Genomic DNA, 20956 nt, shown 5'->3' on the forward strand with positions numbered 1-20956 from the left:
GTGGCGGTGCTTCACCATACCCCCTTAGGCCCTACGAACGATGAAATATTGAAACTATCTCCTTGTCAATATTTGGGTTATTGAGTTACTCTTTTCTGTGCAGTGGGTTGAGGCCAAACTAGCCTAGACCCTCGACGTCACGATTTTCGGGGATTTTTACCGGGTCTCTAACGGATTCCTGGTCGTCTGAGGTTGGAGGCTCGGAGTGCGATGGCCATTGACTGATCGCAGGATGTCTCTGGATCGGGCGGATTCTGCCGATGAAACTCTCTCCTGAACTAGAAGATAAACCAAAAATTAAGCCGGTATAATCTGAAAGCGACCTTCACTTTGATAGGAGGGAAAAGAGAGATGGTATATCCCCCCTAATTCGATTTTGCCAAACGTGGGACACAAAATTTCCGCCACCTCAAATCAACACTTGCATCTCACAGCAACAGGGCCCATAGATCCACAAGAGATCAATAACCGATGTGTTCTCCCGCTGGCTACCTTCAGTCTTGTGATATCTCTTCTGGCTTTAAATTAGAAAATCTGACTGTGTACCCCTCTTTACTGGACACAGCCATATCTCAATTCGAGATCATATGCAGATAGCAACGGGAGTTACATTCGACCGAGGCTGTGCTGCCCGAGCCGATTTCGTTGCCCGACGATGGCTTTATACTAGCATATGAACACCTGGTATCTGTGGCACCTGGTTCAAATGGCTGACGCGCTCAGCGTCCGCATGTTAGGATTGCCGTTGGCGGGCAAAAAAAAAAAAAAAAAAAAAAAAAAAAGGAACGCTATTCTGGGAGAATACGGGTTGGAGGCTTTTTTGATGCTTCGGGACTTGAATAGCTTTGCATATCTTAACGCACAAGGTATACATATCTCAAACTGGTACGTTCGATTAATATATATATATATATATATCTATATGTATTATACTGGCCGATGGCACCCATACCCATGCTCTCTAATTAGAAGGTGGAGGCAAGCGAGTGGACTGTTATGTGCCCTGTTATGTGCCAATTGAGTTGGTAAAAGCCATGCCAACGGGATAAAATGAGATCTTGAAAAAAAAAAAAATCATATCAGGCACAGAACGCAACAAATTCACCGCAAGGGTGGACTTAACGGGCTAGTTCGTCGCCTTGTCCGGCCCCTTATTCTGATATTAATGTACGTTCCTCAATAAGGAGACAGATGAATAGTTTTGTTATACTTATGCCACAACATTCATATAATGGTTTCAGATACGAACAAGGAAGACAATCGATGAGGTCAAGTGGGACTTTTCAATTTTTATTCCCTCCAATCCAGCACCTGGTAGTAAACAAAAAATCCAGCAAAAAACGTCCATAAGTATAAAATGCTTGTCAAACAATCGGATATTTGATTTGGGCTTGTCGCACATAGAGGCGTACTGCGGCATACCCATAAGAATGGAGCTCTATATCCATTTGGAAGCTTATAGACAAACCATTGCTATAGGGAATATAGAATATCTCCCTGTCCAAAATTGGATAGACTAAAGAAACCCTTCCTTTGTCGTCTGAAAGAGTAGTGTAATAGTCCAGACGAAGATATGACTATTGACAATGAGAATACAGTGAGCGAACGCGAACACACCAGTATAAACTTCAATGGATAACAAAAGCTTAGGCATAACTCGTTCGTTCACGCTGCTTAACAAAATTTTGGGGTATTTGAAATGAGACTTGAGCTTTCCTCCACTATTCCTTACCTCCTTCCTTACCTCCTTCCTTTGCTGCAGCCGAGACTCTGCGTGCGATTTTCCAGGTTACACCCGCCAACGGCTGCAGGTCGAGGAACACATATACGTACAGCAGCCAGAAGGGAGTCTACCGATAGGTAGGAATAGCAAGTAGGACCGCAAGCAGGGCAGCCGTTAGGATGCCATCCAGTTGTCATACCTTTGAAAGAGCCTGGTCTATATTAGTTGATGTAAGGGAATACAAAAACTTGAAAAACTCCGCTAAAGAGTACAGCAAAGCTCGCGTACAGACAGAACCTGATCAGGCGTTAGAATGCAGAATTTTAAAAATGTGAAAATGGAAGTTGCAGAGAAGCAATTTCCTGAGTAAATTAATCTTATAAACGGGTAAGGAAGTTCATTGACAGGCAGCGCAAGCAATTTGGTTTGCATTCCTGACTCCTAGGAAAGATATCATTGTCGATCCTCACGAAAAGAAACTTGCTATTTCGTCTTCTGGTGAAATGCAGTTGCAGGATTCTCCAAGGTGGGAGTGGCGGGATACAAAAGTATAAACTTGCATGGCTTAGTACATAATCTGGAATGCAAGATGCTCGATACCGAAGCGCTCAGACCGGCGCGCTTGCGTAAAGGTAGAGGAAAGAACATGTGGAGGTTGGTAGAGCCAATCGACAAAAGTAAGAGAACGGCAACCCTTCGAAAGAATTTCCCAGGGCATCAAATCCAATAAAAAATAACGAATGATTGGTCAAGGTTCCAAGTGGCCAAGAAGGCAGTTAAAACAACAGTCAACATCGGGATCTGCAACCGACCACTTCGTTTCCCCTTTCCACTCACTCTTTTCGTATGTATCCGTATGTGACCGGAGATAAACAGGTCAAGGGAAATTCAAGATTTTCTCAGCATTCTCCCTTTTTTCTTAAAACCCCTTATTCTCGCTTGCAGCGGCATCGATATAAAGTTTGACAGGTCACACCACAGAATTTGAAGTGTGTAATTGAGATGTGAAGAAAAATTGATGCAATGAGCGCAAAGAGGTATTTGCGGCTTTTCTTCTTGGGAATGGCAAGGGGCAAAGCTCTGAAACTTGGGGGGGATTGTGTTGAACCAGCACATTAAGTGCTCTTTTCAGCCAGCCGCAAAACACAGTGATGATGCATCGTACGAACTATCAGCTCTTGGTCGAAAGACTGAAAGGTTTAAGACCAGCTTCCTTTGTTGACGACATAACATATTTAGGATCCGCTTCATGGGGCAGATTGGATAGATAGATGCGCAGGTAGGGCTCAAATATCACGTGTTAAAATCTCTCAGTTCTCCACAAGCTGTTTGGTATCCTTTATCTTGTTTGTTAGATTTGCTTTTTTTTCGGATCGGCGCTGGACCCTGAAGCTTAAATAGAGGCCATTTCCAGTTAATTATTGTTGTGTATTGTCGATCTACACTGCATGCTTGACGCCGCAATTAACGTTCCTCGCCGCTCATTGGGCTCCGTTCTTTTGTTGAATCAAAAATCGAGGTTTGCATAGGCCTCCTGGGAATGAAGAACAATCTAGTCAACGTGGAACTTAAAATACGTTCACATTCCATTTTGCTTCCTTTTCCATTTCATCATGTTTTTACTGGCTGACCAGGAGAGCATAAACTGCAAAAGACGGTATGAAATAGCGAACTTTGATGCAGGGCGTCGACAATCAGTAACATGATATCCGTACTGTGCATACATGAACCCTGGAATGACGGCTGGAATTGCTGGAATTAAAACACAAGCCACCGGATGCCCAGTAGGCGGGGGAACACCCGCTGGGTGGCATATGCATCAGATATCGATCCTTGCATTTAAATTCGTAACGAATATCTAGTATGGACCAGAATTGAAGTTTGTGTGGTGTATAAATGACGGCAAGCCAGGTTTTCAGTCCATGGGTACAAAAATGTGAGTGATGAAACGGCAGTATTACCATGTAAATTGTTGGACAACAAAGGAAGAATTGTACAAATCGATGCAATTGTTCCCAGTGGTACTTAGAAAAAGGGGAATCCTGAACTGGAAGCCAACAGGGTCCATTATCATCAAGATTCAAGGGTTTTCGATCGCAAGCAAGGCTATTTGTTTCGTTACTTTCAAACCGGGGATTTCCCAATGTACCAATACGATTTAAAGGTGTCCAAATGAGCAGCAGCTTTTATGCGATTATCGATGATGGGAATTCGTGTGTCTCACAAAAACGGAATCAATAGCAAGGGTGACGCATTGGAGAAAGCTAACACAAGGGCGAGTTCCATTGGGAAGTCCTTTAGATAACAGGTTGTTATTATTCGATAATTTCATTGACGAATGTAGCCTTAACAACACAGGTTCAAGACTCTACATTTCAGAACGGGACGAACAGCCTGAGGCTCCAAAAAATGTATGAGCTGGTAATAACATACCCATCCAATGCTATTCCCATCTTCTCGGTTCTTCAAGAGGGCTCACTTGAATCCGTGACAATGGTTAGGCACTGCCGTGGCGCGGGCACCTGCAGGAGGAAACCGAAAATTCAAAAATTTGGCAATAATGAGTCGAACTTACGCACCGCCCTTCGATAGGGGATTTTGGCCCTAGCTACTTGGACATAAGGGTAAACCCAGTCGCACATGACATTACTCTTTAATGCATCAATCAGAAGGACTTACCGTAGACCACACAACATTAGAGGGATTGATTCGCGTCCGACCCTTCTTTCAGGGTCTTTTTTTGCTTTTCTTTCCATTTTATTCTTCTTTTTTGAGCGGGAAGAGGTAAGCTCCGGGGAGGCTGCAGGATGTTTGCTACCCAGGCGGTTCTCGAACGACAGGTATAAAGCATACTTATAATCCAGTGTAAACCGCATATTCTCCTTCCAAAACAGCCATCACAGAAAAAGTTTGAGTGAGCCTAAGGAAGTCCACGAAGAAATCCCGCCACGTTAAACGATTAAAAGTCCATGGTCATTTTGTTTCCCGGAAGCGCTTGATCATCTAAAAGGATGGCTGTTGGCCCTCGCGTGTCCAAGGAGGACTTTATGCATGCGTTGGGTCTCGATGCGAATAACCCTCAACATGAACCTTTTTATCGAGCAATGAGAGTAAGTTTTCCACAACTTGTCAGAGGATTTTCATGACTAGGAAAGATCGTTCCGAGACGCACAGGATTGTGGCCTCGGGAGTCTCTACTAATCAACATCCATAGGATGAAGCCATTGTTGTGTACAACATATTGAACCAGGACAATTCAAACCTACTTGAAAACCTGAGAAACGACCCTTCAATCCGACCACCGTTTTTTTGGCACCACATCCGACCAGAGAGACAACGATGGGGAATTCTAGAAATTTGGCGAAACTCCAAACCGGTCACACGAGCGTGGTTCGACCGCGGTATTACAGACGGAGAATATGGGCCCAACTGGGTAACAGGGTGGCTGTTGTACAGCGTGTTCCGTTCTCGAGACGTTCGAAATAATCGTAATCGCCGGAAAGGCGAAGACGGAGGGTCTGGGAATTCGGGTGGTACCCAATCCCCGTTCACCTTGTTGACATATTGTTTCCCGCATTCAAAAACTGATAGACAATTTTGCCATTAGGTCAGGGACAGCCGAAGAATGGCCGAAGTGCTACCACTGGCAGTGAAAGACAAAATGGGGGATATTATGATCCCGTCCGGAACGGCACGCACTGATGTATGCCATTTAAATTGCACAACGGTTTCGACTTCGAATGCTTTGGTTGCTGGGCGACATATTCGCAGTTTCCCGGCGGCAATCTGGATTTCATTCGTAAATCTGTTGGCTTAATTTTCCTTGAATCTTTGCCCGGAAGCTTATTTATTCAGTTTGTTAGCCATCCTCCAATTTTCTGAGTGTATTTTTCCTCTCACCATAATTGGTGGGTCCAGCCTAGACAATCATATCTGGCGGCAGAGGTTTTATTTTTATATTAAGGCGTTTTCTTTCTCTCCCCACTGGGGCATTTGAAATAATCAAAAGTTGATCTGTCAATCGTCTCGTTTCCTTCAGTGTAATTTGCCTCCAAGTGCTGGCCTATAAATAAAAAACCAAAAATCAGGTGCGTTAAAGCTTTTAGTTATAGAGCGAGGGCTTAGGTTCGGTTAGCTAACATATGATTCGAAAACTAGTAGAGGGTTTTTCAGGCTCTCGTGAGCTGAAGGCTCATCTATAGGCGTGGCATTGGGGAAGATCTACCGTTGGTATGACGTCCCAAGAGTATATCAATCTCACTCTTTATGTTTGCCAATTATCAAATTATGGTGAAGGAGTAACTTCAATTCCCCGGATGAAGCACATATCTTCCGAGCCTTTGGACAAGAGTTGGTGATGTAATTGATCGATCAATCTTTGCGTCAGAGTTCTCCCAATGGCTCATCCGATAAAAATTTCCACTTCGTCAGCCGGTTCTTCCCCAGTCTCATTGTGGAAATATTCCTGTTATCTTCTGTCCCCTTTATCCGCTTTTGGGATTTGCCATTTTACCTTTGAAAGAATCTCTTTTCTCGTTGGCGTTTTGTATTTCATCGGACAAGAAGACTAGAGGTTCCTCAGTGGGCAGTGAGAGATAGCGGGGTATGAAAGACACAATGTGCTTTCTCAATATCTTGACCACTTGTTAGTATCAATCAACTAAAAATCCCAGAAATACCTAAATCCCTACATGTGTTTGGTATTCCTTCCCATGCCACTCTGCTTCAATCATCATGTAGTCGAAGGAACTTATCGGATATCCAGATTAATAGTAATATCATACGAGAAGAGGGAGTACCATGATGCTACGATTATAGCCGTGTCATCACAACTCAGCCCACTCGTAGAGTCCATGCGATCGAATGCGGACCCGAGATGCTGGCTGACTTCCAGGAAATTTTGTATGGATTAGCAAGGGCATCCCTAGTCGGTGACCTGATAGGAGGCATGGAATGACGTCAATTCCTGGGACCTGAAGACATCATAAGATACTCGAATAACAGAGAAAGAAGATTTCGTCAAAGATACGAAATATAAATCCATACCAAACCCCGTTTGGCGCGCGTACTTGAATGACGACTTTCACTGTCATCGAGGTTGTTTCTCCTGTGGATAACGGAGGTGGTCAGTTTTGGTGGCAACGGACGGCGCTAAGTGGACCTTCCCCCTGGGCCGACGTCCACGAAGGGAGCGTATGACATCCCCTGGATGGTTCTCTCTCGTGTCGGGTTGATTCTAAACCCAACCTCACGGCTCAGTTTCGCAAGCGGCTTTAGTACCTTTCAATCAGTTCAACTTCACATCACCAGTGGTTTCTGAAGGGGGCACCCCCCAATCACGCGAGAAGCCAAGCAGGGGTCAATGAAATCGTACTGATGTCCCATCCCCATGTTTCAGAGTTGATATAGAGTACGTAAATGTGAATTGCTCTTTCCACATCTCTTTTAGCAATCGTCATGCTTGTCATGTTCTTGGGAGAGACAAGACGCATAAAGAGCCAGTGCAATTAAGGCAGTTGAGACATATAGCGATGCATCAATTGGATGTTGCACAATTATGCCAATCCATCCAATTGGTCTTGACTCGTGAGGAATGTGTTTTGTATAGAACTCATAAAGGGAAAGGTAATTTAAATCTTGGGATGTCGAGTAAAGGTAGTTCCTATTGCCTCTTTTTATAATGATGTTGGACGCCTAACTATAAAAGCATCGGAAATCAAATATCCTCCCCCGCTCCCCCAGGTGAAAGACCCGATGTAAGGGTTTTGTTGCTAACATCTGTAGGCAGTTATTTGCACCCCTGTGAATGGGTCCAAACCTTTACACTCATCTAGAAACCACAGTCAATCGTGAGAAATTTATTTTCTTTTTGTCCCCGTTATTTATTCAAAAATATGTCTAACATTATCGGTATTATGAGCATAATCAAAATCGTTCCCTTAAATTATTCGTAATATCCCCTTTACCAGGAGAGCCGGTTCAGCCAGGCAAGAAAAATGTAAGTAGAGGACAAAACGAAAGAAAAAAAATAAAATCAAAATCTAACAGCTCTACTCCCAGACTTTGCCCGATGCATTTCAACAAAAATCGCGAGGTAAACATGCCACATAGAAATGGCTTTAGTGAAAAGAATCGTTCGATCACAATCCGGTATGCTCGTTAGCTCGCTTGCTGGAAATCATTGAACTGGCAAATTTCATCCCTAACTAGACCCTCTCCATGAGTGGAGACGTAGTTTTGTTGTCATAAGCAAAAAAATAAAATAAAAAAACCAGATGGGTAACCGTGAATCGAGTAAAACATAAGTCATTGTAGCTTGAAACCTAACGGATTTCATTTCAGAGAGAGCTTTCCTTCACGTTTTATTTTCGTCGCTAAGTAGCAACTCCCCTTGAAATCTCTCATGGAACCTGGTCCTTGCCTCCCAATTAAAAACTAAAAGAATGAGCCACTGCTCAGTAAGGCCGTAACAACATATAACTCCACGTGCATTCACGCGGAAGAAACCATTATGAGACGTTGAGCGGACAGGAGAGATACATAAACAAGATAGCCGACTGAAGTGGTGATATTCCATCGGTGTTGTACAGTGCAGCTTCAGTGAAGATATATATAGAAATATCAGAACGAAGCAAAAGAGAATCTATGGGGAATCGTTTCATGTCGTTATTTTCGGGTCATCGGGTGTGGTTATATTCGTGTGCTCGCGTGATTGGGAATCATTGTAGACAGTTCTGTATTACCTGTCCAGCGTATCTTCACCATAATCATTTGGTTGGAAACCATAAAGTCATAAAGTCGTTAAGTTCTGTGCAGGCCGATTCTTCTTGTTCTTTACTTTACTTTTCTTTTCTTTTTTCCATCTCTTCCTCTTTTGTCGTCTCTCGGAAGAAATTCTGGGGGGATTGGGTTTCATCAAGGCGGGTGCGAGGTTTATGCTTTCTATAGTCGGGCCGCTTTCTTATTGACGAATCATGATACTCGTCAAGGGTGTCGAAGAGCAGACCTTGGTCAACTGGGATCGATAGGTTTGAAACAAAATTAGAGGCCCTGGTGGCCGTATGCGAGTGTTCTCGTTGGAGCGGCAGGTTGGCGCCCACGACCTAGTCGACCTCCCTCGTGGCTCTCAGGGCTGCTACCCCCACTTCGGCTTCCACTACTGGTTGACGCATCAGTATCATCGCGAAAACGACCACGTCGTCCTGTGCCAATAGCAACTGGAATGCCCTGTACAATCCCTCCATGGTCGTGACCTGCAGGATACATCCCATCGTTGACAGAGAAATTCCGGCAGATCAGATAGGCGCGCATAGCCGCGCTTTCTCTGGCGAGGGATTCCGTTTCGCAATATACATCCGTCTGATACTCGCGATTATTGACGCGCACAATGCAGCCGTATCCGGCCGCACAGGGATATGATTCGTAGAGGGGTTCTGGCCAGCGACGGCGGCGGCAAAGACCTGTGACAGAAAATATGTTATTGGCTGTGGAACGTCATATGTTGGCTTGACGTGTGAATTTCGGCCTGACGCCTGCCATTTTTTAATTTTTAAAGAAAAAGAAAACAAGTAGCTAACAATGACGATCTTTCGATCCTCGCGGATGCCAATGTTGAAAATACTGGGGTATAAAAGTTTATCATGCCCATAAATAACTCTGAATTAATAATGGTGAATGCGAAAGGGGAAAGACAACACGGATACTTGGGGATTTCCAGTTGGCCTCTGACTGAACACACAGGCACATGGCCAAAGAAAAAGAAAAAAGTAAGCATCGCTAAATTATCCACGGGACATGGCATAATGATTCGTGAAAATAAATAAAAAAAATTGATATGTTGGGCTATTTTTTGTTGCCTTTTCCATTTTGGCTCAAGCTGCCACAATCTATCCCAGGGATATTTAGGGCAACATACTCGCAAGGTACAGAATGTAATACATTTCGATCGTGAAAATCCCGACCCAGCAGGATCTATGCTGCTCGGCTGGACAGATTATCGAATTTGGTACCCGACAATTCAGGCTGAAGGTGCCCAAGGGAGGTCGTTAAGTTGCAGAATGAACTTTAAGGAGAATGAGAAGCTTGATGCCCAACAACGCCACTAAATTCCAACCGTCTAAGACTCTCCAAGTGTGGTGGACAAACAGGCTGTTGGCAGATTGGCAAATAAACTGGGAGGTACCTCTGGATTAATAAAAGAATAGCAGGCAATTCTTGAAAATGTGAGATACCGAAAAAATAAATAAAAAAAGGTTGCTCTGGCCGATGCCCCGAATGAGAAAACCAGCCATTGTAGACAGCGAAGCGAGCGTGATTTAATGCAGCGTAAAATATATGGGTGGGGCTGAAAATCAGTGTTTACCCTTGCAATCAAGGTTTATTCAATCGAGGGATTTGAAAGCGCCGGATAGGAAAGGGGGACGCTGTGGGAAGGAAATTATCGTTTTCTATCTGAGTTTTTTTGATTTTTCTTGCTTTGATGTGTTGGCATGGCTTTCTGCCAGTGAAGGGTAATGGGGAAGCTCCAGAACTTGTTTGTTGAGCCTATCATGGTTTAATTCGCCGTCGATCTAAGCGACGAGGATTGGCCCGTCCGGCTTAGACAAGACGCTTGAACAGCTGTACCCTAGGCCCACAGTGCTGCAGAGAGAATGCCAGACTGGATGCGCAACCTTTGGTCTTACGAGGTGTCTCCTTCACCAAAGTACTGGTAGAGATGGTACAGACCCCGCAGAGCTGGAGCAGAATCAACCTCTCTAAACGTCCTGGAACATTGGCAACTTCCGCTAATGCAATTTATATTCGCAATGGTTGGATTCGCGTTGCGCAAAACGCGCTGAGTTCGAAGTTGAACCCTGGCGCGAAAGGCAGGATGGCATAAATGTCTGCAGTAGATTAATAGTTGCCTTTCCCCAGGAAGCTCCGGCCCCACAGCTTTTCATCCATTGCTCCATCCATCCCCCCTTGTTTTGCCATTCGCAGGGGAGTCATAGCCAGAAGGTTTGCGTCAGGAATGACCGACTTGTCGGGTCATCATAGGAATGGTACGGCCACTCATATGGCAGAAAGAAGAGGTGAGAGAGAAACAACTCTGCTAAGAGTTCGGCTGAGTGGTAGTAAAATGCCCAAACCTATCGTGAAGTTAAGGGAGGAAACACCCTGGAATCAGTGCGATAACCGATACGAAACGGGTCCAAAAGCCAGTGTTTGAGGCAAGGGAACTGGCGCTGCCTGTGCGTTGTTGTTCAACTAGTTACAGGCATTCAAGATGCAATGATGAGTTGGCAATCGATGGCTTCCTCCACCAGTGGAGAAAACGCCTGCAACATGTTCCAGAAATGGAAGATGCAAACCACGAGGGTCCGGCGTGGATTTCGCCGCTTTTCAAATACGAAAAATTATTTCTCGCAGCGAGACCCTTAAAATGGCTGGAATCATAGGATAGTTATAATTGAAGATCTCCTCAGAATCCCATAACTGCCTGCGTATGTAAGTGATAGTTCAACGAAAAAAGACGTTGAGCGGGCCCGCAGCGTAAATCACCGACCAAAGCTCCATACAAACTAACGTATCCGCCTATGCACATTCATGTTGGCCTTCAACAAATCAGCAGCGTCATTGGCTCCCCGCCCTGGAAGGTGGAAAGATTCCACTGATATTAAACCTCCGCAAAATATTTCGCTTCAGAGTGTTTCGCTCGTGACAGACGGCAGCGGTAATCTTCTGTTGTCCAGAGAACACTGGACAGGGTATCGAGGAACGAGCAGGATAACCCCGGCGCCTCCTCATCGGCTTGCTGAAGAAATGATTCGCTACGTGGATAATCCTACCTGGAGTTGCAGGAAGTATTCGTGTGGATCAACAATGCGACATGAAGAAATCAACTTCCATTCTTCGGTTCCTTCCCGTCTTACCCTCTCGCCGTTTCGTTCACACGCGTCACGATCTGAGGGGAATATCTCGGGGAATCAGGAGCGAGATGACTCGTTCGAACTGGAAGGTCGAATCCCCAGATGCGCACTCCTTTGCTGCAGTCCCAACAAACCAGTGATACAAGAAGAAATAGAAAAGAGTTTGTTTAGCTCAGCCCTCAACGCTTCTTCTCGATGTAACACTGTTTGTCCTCAAGATGATCAAACCGTGCTACCGAGACGCAAGGAGGAATGCAAGCAAAGAGGTTGCTTCTGACTCCGGAAAACGTGACCCGGGTGACACTCACCCTCCAGCTACAGTTACAATGGCGCCAAGATATCTGATCCAGTAGGAGAGGAGCATAAATATCGAACCAGGTAGTACGAGAGATTGAAAAGACAACTGGTTTTGGCCTTACATGATTCGTTGTAGCTTTGCTAGCCTATAGTTGTTTCAGGTGCATTCAGGTATATACACGAAAACCCTCCCGACTTTTCATACTCCTATACTTCAACTAGGCCTACAAGTTGCCCTCCCTCGTCCCAGGCCAAAACGCCATTATGCCTTGTTGGCAAATGCGGACTTTTTTTTCGATGTTCAAATTTGGAGCGGATGCTTCTGACACCATTCTCGCAACTTCCCCGCTGCACGATGCGGAATGACGAATAGAGGATGGACGACTTCTAGTCGATCCTCCTCATTGAAAACAATAGATGACTGGCCTTGTTCTGTTGATGCGGTTGCAGGTGCATGCGACCAGGAAAATGCGGATGGAAATGGATTATTAGGTTCCCCCGCCGAGGCTATGCCTGTATGGAAGTGGTGGTGTTGTGCGGTGCTTAAACCAGCCAGGATATAACAGGTATGATAGGAATCGGGGTTTCTAAAAAAAAAGGGGGGATCAGCCACGCCGATAGTTTCTTTTATAAACTCCCCAAATTTGTCCCTGTACATAAGCGGGTGATGTACATGCCCCACCGGCGGGAAGATGCACTTACTTGCCAGGTTTATCCCGTAGCCCGCCATGGGGCCCTTGACAACAACTGAGGATATATCTTGTCAATCCTTCGCGATGGAAAAGGCTGCCAGATCCCGAATATGATGGCGTGGATGTTGACTGAATGCCATTGACGGCAGCTTGGACCAAGGGCCAGCAACCGCCAACCCAATGACTGTAGCACCCATCAACCAGCTTGTTAGTCCTCCCCGCGAATCCACCTTCCGGAGCACGCTGTGTAGCTGAGAGCCATGATATTAAGAGCGGAAGATCCATATATCTAGAGACAGATTAGCATTGCTTCCGGAATAGATAGCAGATGTACTCACGAACCTTTTGATCATCTCCTTAGGGTCGCCAAGGATGCATAGACATGCCAAAGCACAAAAGGCATATGCACCATGGGCTTCCGTCCCCGGACTTCCAGAAATCCCACCTTCGAAAGTTTGACCTAGACGAGATAATGGTCAGCTCTACCTCCCAGATGATGCCACATGTCATTTATTTGCTTCTTTTCTTACATCTAGACAGATATTCTGGCAACCCGCTTACGAAAGTGTCAAAGCCAGCATGTCTGGCGGGCGAATCGAGAGGTAGTTGGAGCGGAAGATCCAACAAGGCAATCATAACCATTGCACAGTATGCGCCTCTGCAGTTTTTTAGTAAATAATGTTCCGTTTCAAACGTGGTTCGGGGAGTCCTACCGCACATCCTCCTCACCGCCAAGGGTTACCTGAAAGCCGCCATCTGCTTGCTTCAATTTCCCAAGCCATTGCCACCTTATCTATCAGATTAGTATCCTGCGGATGAAAAATGCTGCGGCACAAAGCGGCATGTAAGACATGTTGGAAGGACTTACATTGCCGTCCGATTGATCAATTTGAATGCATCCTGCCCGCCCACTAGGGCCAGAGAAAGTACAAGTGCATAAGAAGAAGCACAATGCGACATTTGGCCGTGTCCTCCGCCAAAACCCCCCGTGGAGTTTTGCATCGGGGCAGCAGTAGCTATGACGCTGGGTATTCAGAGTAGAAAGTCAGTGAGATGGTAACACGAAACGCGAGATGTGAAATATATTTTCTACAATGTTATCGCTCTTCGTGCATCGAAGATCCGCCAGTGTTCGACGCCAATCCCCGTTCCGTACCAAATGGATCTGACGTGCAGCACATCCAAAAATGAAAGGACATAAAATAATATAGGATGGAATATTATTATAATCAGACATAAACAAATAGAATCCAAACCTACCGTTCCCGAAACTTCGTAACATCTTCCCCTAATAGATACAATCCGGTTAATGCCCAGTAGACCATCCACGGACGACTTGAATCAAGTCCGACAAACCGCTCAGGGTAAGACTCGAGAGAGTCATAGAGGAACGAAATATGGGCGTCCCGATCCAGACGTGGCACGCCAAATTGATTGAATGGGCCAGTCTGGGAGCTGGCAAGCCCCTTCAGGAACGGGAGACACTGGTCAATCGTTGCATCCTGCGTTTTCGAAGTCTCCGTAACTAGCTGGTCACGGATTAAGGGTAGCTGTGTGAATAAGTCTGGAATGCTCTTTTGATATTGACCGTGAAGGCTTTGTGGGGCAGCCATGTTATCCTTATTCTTCCTTTTTCTCCGCTTGCCGTGCGAATGAGGATACAATGATGCTGCTGCTGAAGGCTCCCTGGTGGTGTGGGGAGACGAATCGGTTTTCAACGCCTGTTGCTTGTGCCGTTCCTCTAAGTTGCTAGGAGCTGCACTACTGCCATGCAGCCTGCGTCTGGTTGTTCTGGGGTGGGCGGGAGAGGATGCTGCTCTTGGGGAGGATTCTTTGTTATTTGAGGTGGTGGTTGGGAAGCGGACTTTACGTCGGTATTTCCCTCTGATCATGCCCTTCTTGCACGCATTGGGGGCTCCATGTATTATTATGGCTTTTGCACTTTTAGAAATGCGTTGATGTATTTGTCGTAAGCCTTTGTGCTTTCATTGAGGCGTTTTTGTTGATATTGTGCTTTGATAGTTCCTTTGTTTTGCGAAGATTTATTGTTGTCCGCCATTGTTGCCCAAAACTTTGATCCGGCCGCTCCCCCCTCACCCACACCACACGCCAACTGTGGAATCACACATCTCTGTTCTGACATTGACTCTTCGATACAAAAGCGATAGGCTTCTGAAATGTAAAACGGAAATGTATGACTTCCATGCCGTCTAACCATATCAATTTTATTCATTTCATCTGCTGAAGACTCATGTGTGGCGAGAGCATCATCCTTTCAGAAACCTGTTCTATTCCTGGTTTTTAATCAAGAATTTCAATATTTTACTTTATTTACATCTATTGCGAAATACAAATAACGAGGGAAAAGCTATATCTCATTATATTAAATCCCTTTCTGCAAGCTGCTGATCCCGTATGCGCTCCTCCACGACGGATTTTATCATATGAGACGATAACAAGGCACATATCCCTTCAACGAATTGGACGGATAATTTACCTTGCATTTAACCATATAACCTCTCCTTCCGTCAAAATTTAGTGGAATTTATGAAACTTTGAACATACTTTGCCAAAGGACCACAGCAATACCACTCATGAAATCCTACGGGGGATCTTGTTCGAAATGGATGAATTGAGTTGCCGGCATTGGAGAGTCCGGGTAAAAAAAAAAATTACCACTGCCCAGGGCATCGCTTGTGAGCGTCAGAGAGGTGCGAGTGCCATTTCTACTCATACAAGAATGATGTGTGATACACAATGCACGAGGAACCAAAGCAGATGCTTTCATGTCATTGACGGGCCAACACTGATCCTGATTAATCGGCAAAGGTGAATATCAAGCTGCACGAATGCTGCACGCTCTCCGGAATCAGCAATACCCTTAGGCTACGGTCTTATCCTACACAAATCGGATCAGCTAAACGAAAAGGTATTAACAAGAAAATAAAAGAAAGAAGGATACGAAACGAAGGATAAGAGATGTGAAGTTCATTTGCAGGACCGCGCATGTGCGATATGCGAGAACTGCTCACTTCTTCTTTCGGCGACAGGTGTGTCTTCACGCGTAGGGGATGGGTAGCCATAGGTGGTGGATATGTGTATTCAAGGCAGAGTCCCAAACCGCTTTTGCAGAAGACAGAAGATCCACCGTACAGAGAAACGCCGTGGCGTGTTCTTAAAACACGATCCACATACCTCAATCGATACACAAGGTCCACTCCAGATATTCGACCCTCCAAATAGAGGGAACGATTGAGCGGCGACGAAGAATATTGTTTTTTTTTGTTTTAATTCGTCCCCAGTTTGATTTGAAAGGAAATGGTCGCTAAGGAGGGAGAGCGAGAATGGGAGGCGGATTTGTCACCAAATTGTTCCTCGAGCGATTGTCCCAAAAATGGGGGTTCTCTGAGTTCAACACATGCCATTGCCGTGTCATTCCCGGCCAGAGAAAGACGGGCGGTTGCCATGAGGGCACTTTGATATTGCGGTTAGACTTCCCCTTCCCACTTCCTTTTGCTTTTCAGTCTCACCACCCTTCCAGCCTTTATCTGTCCGTTTGACGGAAACGTATCAAATTTCAATTCGGGAATCGGCTAATGTCTTGGAGTAAGGGACAAAAGGAGAAGAATAAGGAGAAGGCAGGTTCACCACATATTCATGGTCTGTCTCCAAAAGCTCGAGCAGCGGCGTTCTTCCCATCGCAGAAAGTATGAAGATAGCACACATGCAGAGACTTCTTCTTGGAATCAATAATAAAACAGGTCCATCGCACCCCTGCTATCCCGCTCCTCTGGGATATATTTAGAGTATATCCATCCGATCAGGCTGGCCCAGGTGGCGGAAGAAAATCAAAATTTTGCAATCAAGGGGAAAGAGTAGGTGGGTCAACCAGTCCAAAAAGAAATAAATCACGTTCATGTTCAAAGGCTCTCATAACCTGTCCCATCGATGGACGGCCGGGGCGATATATGAAATTGAAATACAGTAGCAAGGAGATCCTTGACCGTTCCAAATATTAACTCACCAGCGAGCCCTGCATCGTTGTCCAACCTCCCCACCCTGCCCCTTGGTACCCGCTTATCTTGTGGCGGAGAAGGGCTCGTGGCATCGGGTGTCTGGATTTCCATTTCCACATGGGATCATGGAAGATAAATGGTATGGTATGTCCACGATTCGAATCCCTGGTTGCTAGACCGTTTTCGTTTTCCTGTTTTCCGCTTCGATCTAGTAGGTTTTGGAACATCATCATATCGACCAGATCAGTCGACAGACCGGTGGCGCTGCGACTCTAACCCCCACTGTGTGATATCATTTATTTACGTGGAGAAAGGGTAATGGCGGTAAGGGGAAAGGAAAAAGGAGGGGCAAAGGGGAAAAGCAATAAAAAAGAAAAAGAAAAAAATACATCTCAAGAGGATCCAGCCCGGCAAAAGGAGAGAAGAGAGATAGAGGGAAAGAAATGCCGCGCTCTCTCTCCATGGCATAGCAGTATACAGCACATATGTTCGATTCCCGCTTTCCCCGGACCGGCGGGGCGTAGAGTATTTCTTGCATATTAGATCCATCTCAAACCAAAGTAATTGCTCCGCATTTTACTTATCTCCAACCTTGATGTGGGTTGCCAATGCACTCTTTTAACTTTATTTTGACCACACCGACCCAACTCTCCCTTAAATTCCGATTTAGCCTTTGATGCACGCAATTAGGACGCACTATGCAAGGGCTCTCTTGATTTGGTTGGAGAATCTTGAACTGTACCGCAATATCCATTCAGAGGACATTTTTGCACCGGTAATTGAACGGTGTGACTTTCTATTTATCCTTTATTCTGCGGGATCAATGAAACCTTTTTTCTCCTACTCTGCTTGGCATGACTTCATTGAAAAGCGCGTAGCTCGTTTGCATGTGAGAATATGTAGTGATATAATGATGCATTTGATACATCGCGCTGTACAGCCGGAGCTGTATGTACGTGCTGTAGATCTATCCACAACAGATGGATGGGCTGTGAGATTGAGGGCGCTGTTTGGGCGAAAAGGGGCAAAGGTGCAAAGTGAACTCAAAATAAATAATGTAAAATAACATAAAATAAGGATGGAAATATTAGAGTGAAAGAGACGAGGCAGAAAAAGGGCGCAGTCAATCCACTCCCAGCAATACTTTCTAAGAAGGACAGGAAAATGCATCGACGCTTTTGGCAAAAGTGGATATTTCCGTTCTCGGCAACCAATCTGCGCGACCAACACCCAGTTTCCAGGGCTCTTCCAAGGTTTCCATTTATGGAAAAAGGGGCTAAGTGGGTTAGTTGCCAAACACCGGCTCAATGAATCGCAAGCGGTGTGTAAAAAGATATTCGGCATGGAAAGGACAACATGCGAGTGCTAATGCGGTCAAGGGGGAGGGAAAAAGGAAAGAAAGCAAAGAAGCGAACAAAAAAGAGTAAGGTAACTCAGAAAAAAAAAATCGAGGCAACGACCATGGTACAAGTTCTTGTACCTCATCATGCCTTGCTCGCTTGGTGTTTATTTGGAATCCGATCAAACGAGATAGGCCAATAGGCAGCCTACGATTCAACACTGTACGCTGGCAGGATCTCTAAAAAAATCATGCACTTGGTCTTTTAACTTCGCTTAGAAAGTGTGATAAGGCCAGATTGAGGTAATTTTTATTCCTGCGACACATGAGAGTTGAATAACAACAAATAATGAGTCCGTTGAGGCAGAATTGAGGTAGGTGGCTGGGAACCAACTTGAAACGGATGCATGCAATAACTAAGATTTTCATTGATGGATAGGTGCTGGTTCACAAATCACAATATATGCTGTTGCATAGAAGAACAAGGTAGCCTTGTGATGCTGTGTTGGTCATGAGGATTACCTTGTTGTTCGATTCCAGCCTGTCTTCAGCAACGAGCACTCGCATAAATTTCAGGAGTGTGGCAGGAAAATCACTGGATCGAGCATAAGTTTCCGCAAGCCCCGTGAGATCGATACCCCAGATCGGACCCCAGCCCGTGAGGAAACAAGAATCAAAATCAGACTGTGGAGGGGGATTGGTGCGAATGTGCGATGGATCAACTGGCAAGCCGAGAAAGGGCGACGAGACGACTGCTTGCCACTTGGCGTGCAGAACTCGTATCTGCTGCCCCACCACGGACCCCGCGTTCTTCCTGCCTCTCTCCAGCTGCAACGTTGAAGGAATCATGAGGACCTGGGAGAGAATTTCGCACGTGATGGTTGGGTTGGTGGAAGGTGCAGATGTGTCCCCTTTCTCCCCCCCCCCCGCCTGGTCTCATTACTGCAATTCAATAAAGTTAGTCAACAGAAGCTTCAAGAATCCAATCCCTCGTGCCGAGGGATTGGAGACAATTGCCTGTGAGTCTGTGGCTTCGCGATCCCGGTCCCTTCTGGAGTACAGAAACTCGCACGCAGCGCTAATTCCATTTGAAACCGAACCGACAGTGAAGGTAATTGAACCAAGAAAAAAAAAGAGGTGTCAATTGTGGACTGTAGTACTGTAAAAAGAGACTCCCAAGGTTCGAGCCTTATCAGGGAAATATTACCCGGCAGAGAAACAGGGCTGACGGAGGGGCAGCAAAGAACAAGATAAATTTGCCTTTGTAAGACGGAGAGATAATAAAAACGAAGAGTGGAATGGGGCAGGGACCGGGCTTCTCTCCTCCGACTGGTTAACTTATTTTTATTATTTTCCGACCATTCTATTATCATTTTTATAGGAGGGGGAATGCTCAGTTGACATGGTTGACAACGCATCAGACAACAAGCCCCCGGCCACGAACCGCAACTCTCCAATTGTTGTTGGAACTCGCTAAGTTGAGTCGCTTCAGTTAGTTACCTCACTAGCTGACTTTTTCGCACAAAGTATGCTGACGTTGAGAATGTTAGATCCGCGCATTTTATCGGATGGGGCGGGCAGAAGGCTCATCATGATGTCAAAGTCGTGAGTAACGAACTAGTCTATCTTAGTTGACCAACAGTTGGCGCATTTTCGCGACGCTTAACTATATTTAATTAAGTTGACAAGAGGGAAGATCTCCAGTGTTGATGACCAATAACGCTATCTGCGCGTGCCCATCACCCGTCGTCCCGCGATGGGTCGCTGCAGATGGAGAGGCGATGACTTCGGCTCTGGCTCTCTTGTCAGCGGGGAATCCTCGAATTTTTGTCGTTGTCATCGTTGCTGTTGATTTTTCGATGAAAGCTTCTTCTTTGTGGTTTGTGTGCCATCGACCTTTGCCTTGTTTTGTCTTGTTTTGCCTTGTTTTGACTTGATGCGCGATGCGGCACTCGCTCTTTGGCGAATCCCTTTTCCCCTTGCTTGATCCCATAGCCACCAGTAGTTAGTGCTTTGATTTTCATTTTCTTTTGCGTGATTTGCGGTTTGTTGCTGGATGGAACATTGCCAGTGATAACATCTTCCTCCAGCAAACGTAGGCATGCACAGTAGGTTAAGCGAAGAAAGCTGATGTCAAAAAAGACCGTGACGAAATGGAAATTGATCAATATCCACATACGCGGCGTATGCATTGCAACACCACATCTCCCTAGCCTCGGCAGAGCACACAACACGGTACATTATATGTGTAACAAGATAAAAATACAATGTGACTGGGCAATGAGAACATCCAACTAATATTCCGGGCCATTGCTTGTGCAGTTTCACAAATGAGTCCCATTTTGCCTTGTTTTTGTGAGGAGGGAGAGGGAACGGAGAAATGTAATTTTTGTTAACTCTTATTTTTACTTTTATTTTCTTTTGATTTTGCACTTGTTAATGTTTATTTCTCTTCACTTTGGGCGTGTGCTAGATCGTCGTCGGGTAACAATTGAATCACGGGCTCTGAATCAAGGATCCGGTTGCCAGCCCACGTTGGAAAGCGAGCAGATGCCAACCCTGATCAACCACGGGATCACACCCGCCGACGACGGGGGCGCTTTTTTATTTTTATTTTCTTTTCTTTTTCTCTTCTTTTCTTTTCTTTTCTTTTCTTTTTTTTTTTTCAACTTCGATTCGATTTAATTTAATTAATTATTTAAATTTTTCTTTAGCGGGATCGATCCATGGGAATCACCATGCTTATTTCTTTAACCTCGTTAACTTTGAATTTCTTTGGCACGTCCGCTTTCTTGGAAGAAACGTAAACGTATCCATCTGGGGACTCTTGGACTTATGGTCACAGGAGAGATTTGGTTCGTAGTGGGAGCGGCGCAAGAGTCCATCGCGGGTTCCCTTATCCACAATACCGCTGCGTAGTTAGCTGCCAAATAAATGGTCATTCCAAAGAGAGAAAGGCAAAAAAGCAGAAGCCCAAT

General features: G+C 45.3%; 8 protein-coding genes across 8 annotated transcripts; 2 read left to right on the top strand and 6 right to left on the bottom strand.

The window, feature by feature from the left end:
• Window positions 1-1364: 1364 nt before the first annotated feature.
• HCBG_04101 (uncharacterized protein) lies at window positions 1365-2285 on the bottom strand (the record flags this gene model as incomplete). Its single annotated transcript, XM_045431150.1, has 3 exons — window positions 1365-1577; window positions 1834-1939; window positions 2194-2285. 3 exons carry the CDS (start codon window positions 2283-2285, stop codon window positions 1365-1367), a joined length of 411 nt encoding a protein of 136 aa, XP_045287703.1.
• A 2449-nt stretch (window positions 2286-4734) lies between these two features.
• On the top strand, window positions 4735-5330 carry HCBG_04102 (uncharacterized protein; the record flags this gene model as incomplete). Its single annotated transcript, XM_045431151.1, has 2 exons — window positions 4735-4833; window positions 4938-5330. The coding sequence occupies 2 exons, from the start codon at window positions 4735-4737 to the stop codon at window positions 5328-5330; spliced, it is 492 nt and encodes a 163-aa protein (XP_045287704.1).
• Window positions 5331-6207: 877 nt separating this feature from the next.
• HCBG_04103 (uncharacterized protein) lies at window positions 6208-7191 on the bottom strand (the record flags this gene model as incomplete). Its single annotated transcript, XM_045431152.1, has 4 exons — window positions 6208-6349; window positions 6508-6606; window positions 6770-6830; window positions 7098-7191. 4 exons carry the CDS (start codon window positions 7189-7191, stop codon window positions 6208-6210), a joined length of 396 nt encoding a protein of 131 aa, XP_045287705.1.
• Window positions 7192-8764: 1573 nt separating this feature from the next.
• HCBG_04104 (uncharacterized protein) lies at window positions 8765-9663 on the bottom strand (the record flags this gene model as incomplete). The annotated part of the gene is made up of 2 exons (XM_045431153.1): window positions 8765-9183; window positions 9639-9663. 2 exons carry the CDS (start codon window positions 9661-9663, stop codon window positions 8765-8767), a joined length of 444 nt encoding a protein of 147 aa, XP_045287706.1.
• A 1073-nt stretch (window positions 9664-10736) lies between these two features.
• Window positions 10737-11163, top strand: HCBG_04105 (uncharacterized protein; the record flags this gene model as incomplete). The annotated part of the gene is made up of 2 exons (XM_045431154.1): window positions 10737-10797; window positions 10871-11163. The coding sequence occupies 2 exons, from the start codon at window positions 10737-10739 to the stop codon at window positions 11161-11163; spliced, it is 354 nt and encodes a 117-aa protein (XP_045287707.1).
• A 1069-nt stretch (window positions 11164-12232) lies between these two features.
• Window positions 12233-14682, bottom strand: HCBG_04106 (CaaX farnesyltransferase beta subunit Ram1; the record flags this gene model as incomplete). Its single annotated transcript, XM_045431155.1, has 8 exons — window positions 12233-12518; window positions 12854-12912; window positions 12962-13083; window positions 13154-13281; window positions 13337-13411; window positions 13492-13647; window positions 13884-14521; window positions 14566-14682. The coding sequence occupies 8 exons, from the start codon at window positions 14680-14682 to the stop codon at window positions 12233-12235; spliced, it is 1581 nt and encodes a 526-aa protein (XP_045287708.1).
• A 3743-nt stretch (window positions 14683-18425) lies between these two features.
• On the bottom strand, window positions 18426-18827 carry HCBG_04107 (uncharacterized protein; the record flags this gene model as incomplete). Its single annotated transcript, XM_045431156.1, has 1 exon — window positions 18426-18827. The coding sequence occupies one exon, from the start codon at window positions 18825-18827 to the stop codon at window positions 18426-18428; it is 402 nt and encodes a 133-aa protein (XP_045287709.1).
• Window positions 18828-19650: 823 nt separating this feature from the next.
• HCBG_04108 (uncharacterized protein) lies at window positions 19651-20219 on the bottom strand (the record flags this gene model as incomplete). Its single annotated transcript, XM_045431157.1, has 2 exons — window positions 19651-19960; window positions 20158-20219. 2 exons carry the CDS (start codon window positions 20217-20219, stop codon window positions 19651-19653), a joined length of 372 nt encoding a protein of 123 aa, XP_045287710.1.
• Between the last annotated feature and the right edge of the window lie 737 nt (window positions 20220-20956).

Source organism: Histoplasma capsulatum (genome assembly GCF_000150115.1).
Source record: "Histoplasma capsulatum G186AR genomic scaffold supercont2.5, whole genome shotgun sequence".
In the NCBI taxonomy this organism is placed as follows: Eukaryota; Fungi; Ascomycota; class Eurotiomycetes; order Onygenales; family Ajellomycetaceae; genus Histoplasma; species Histoplasma capsulatum.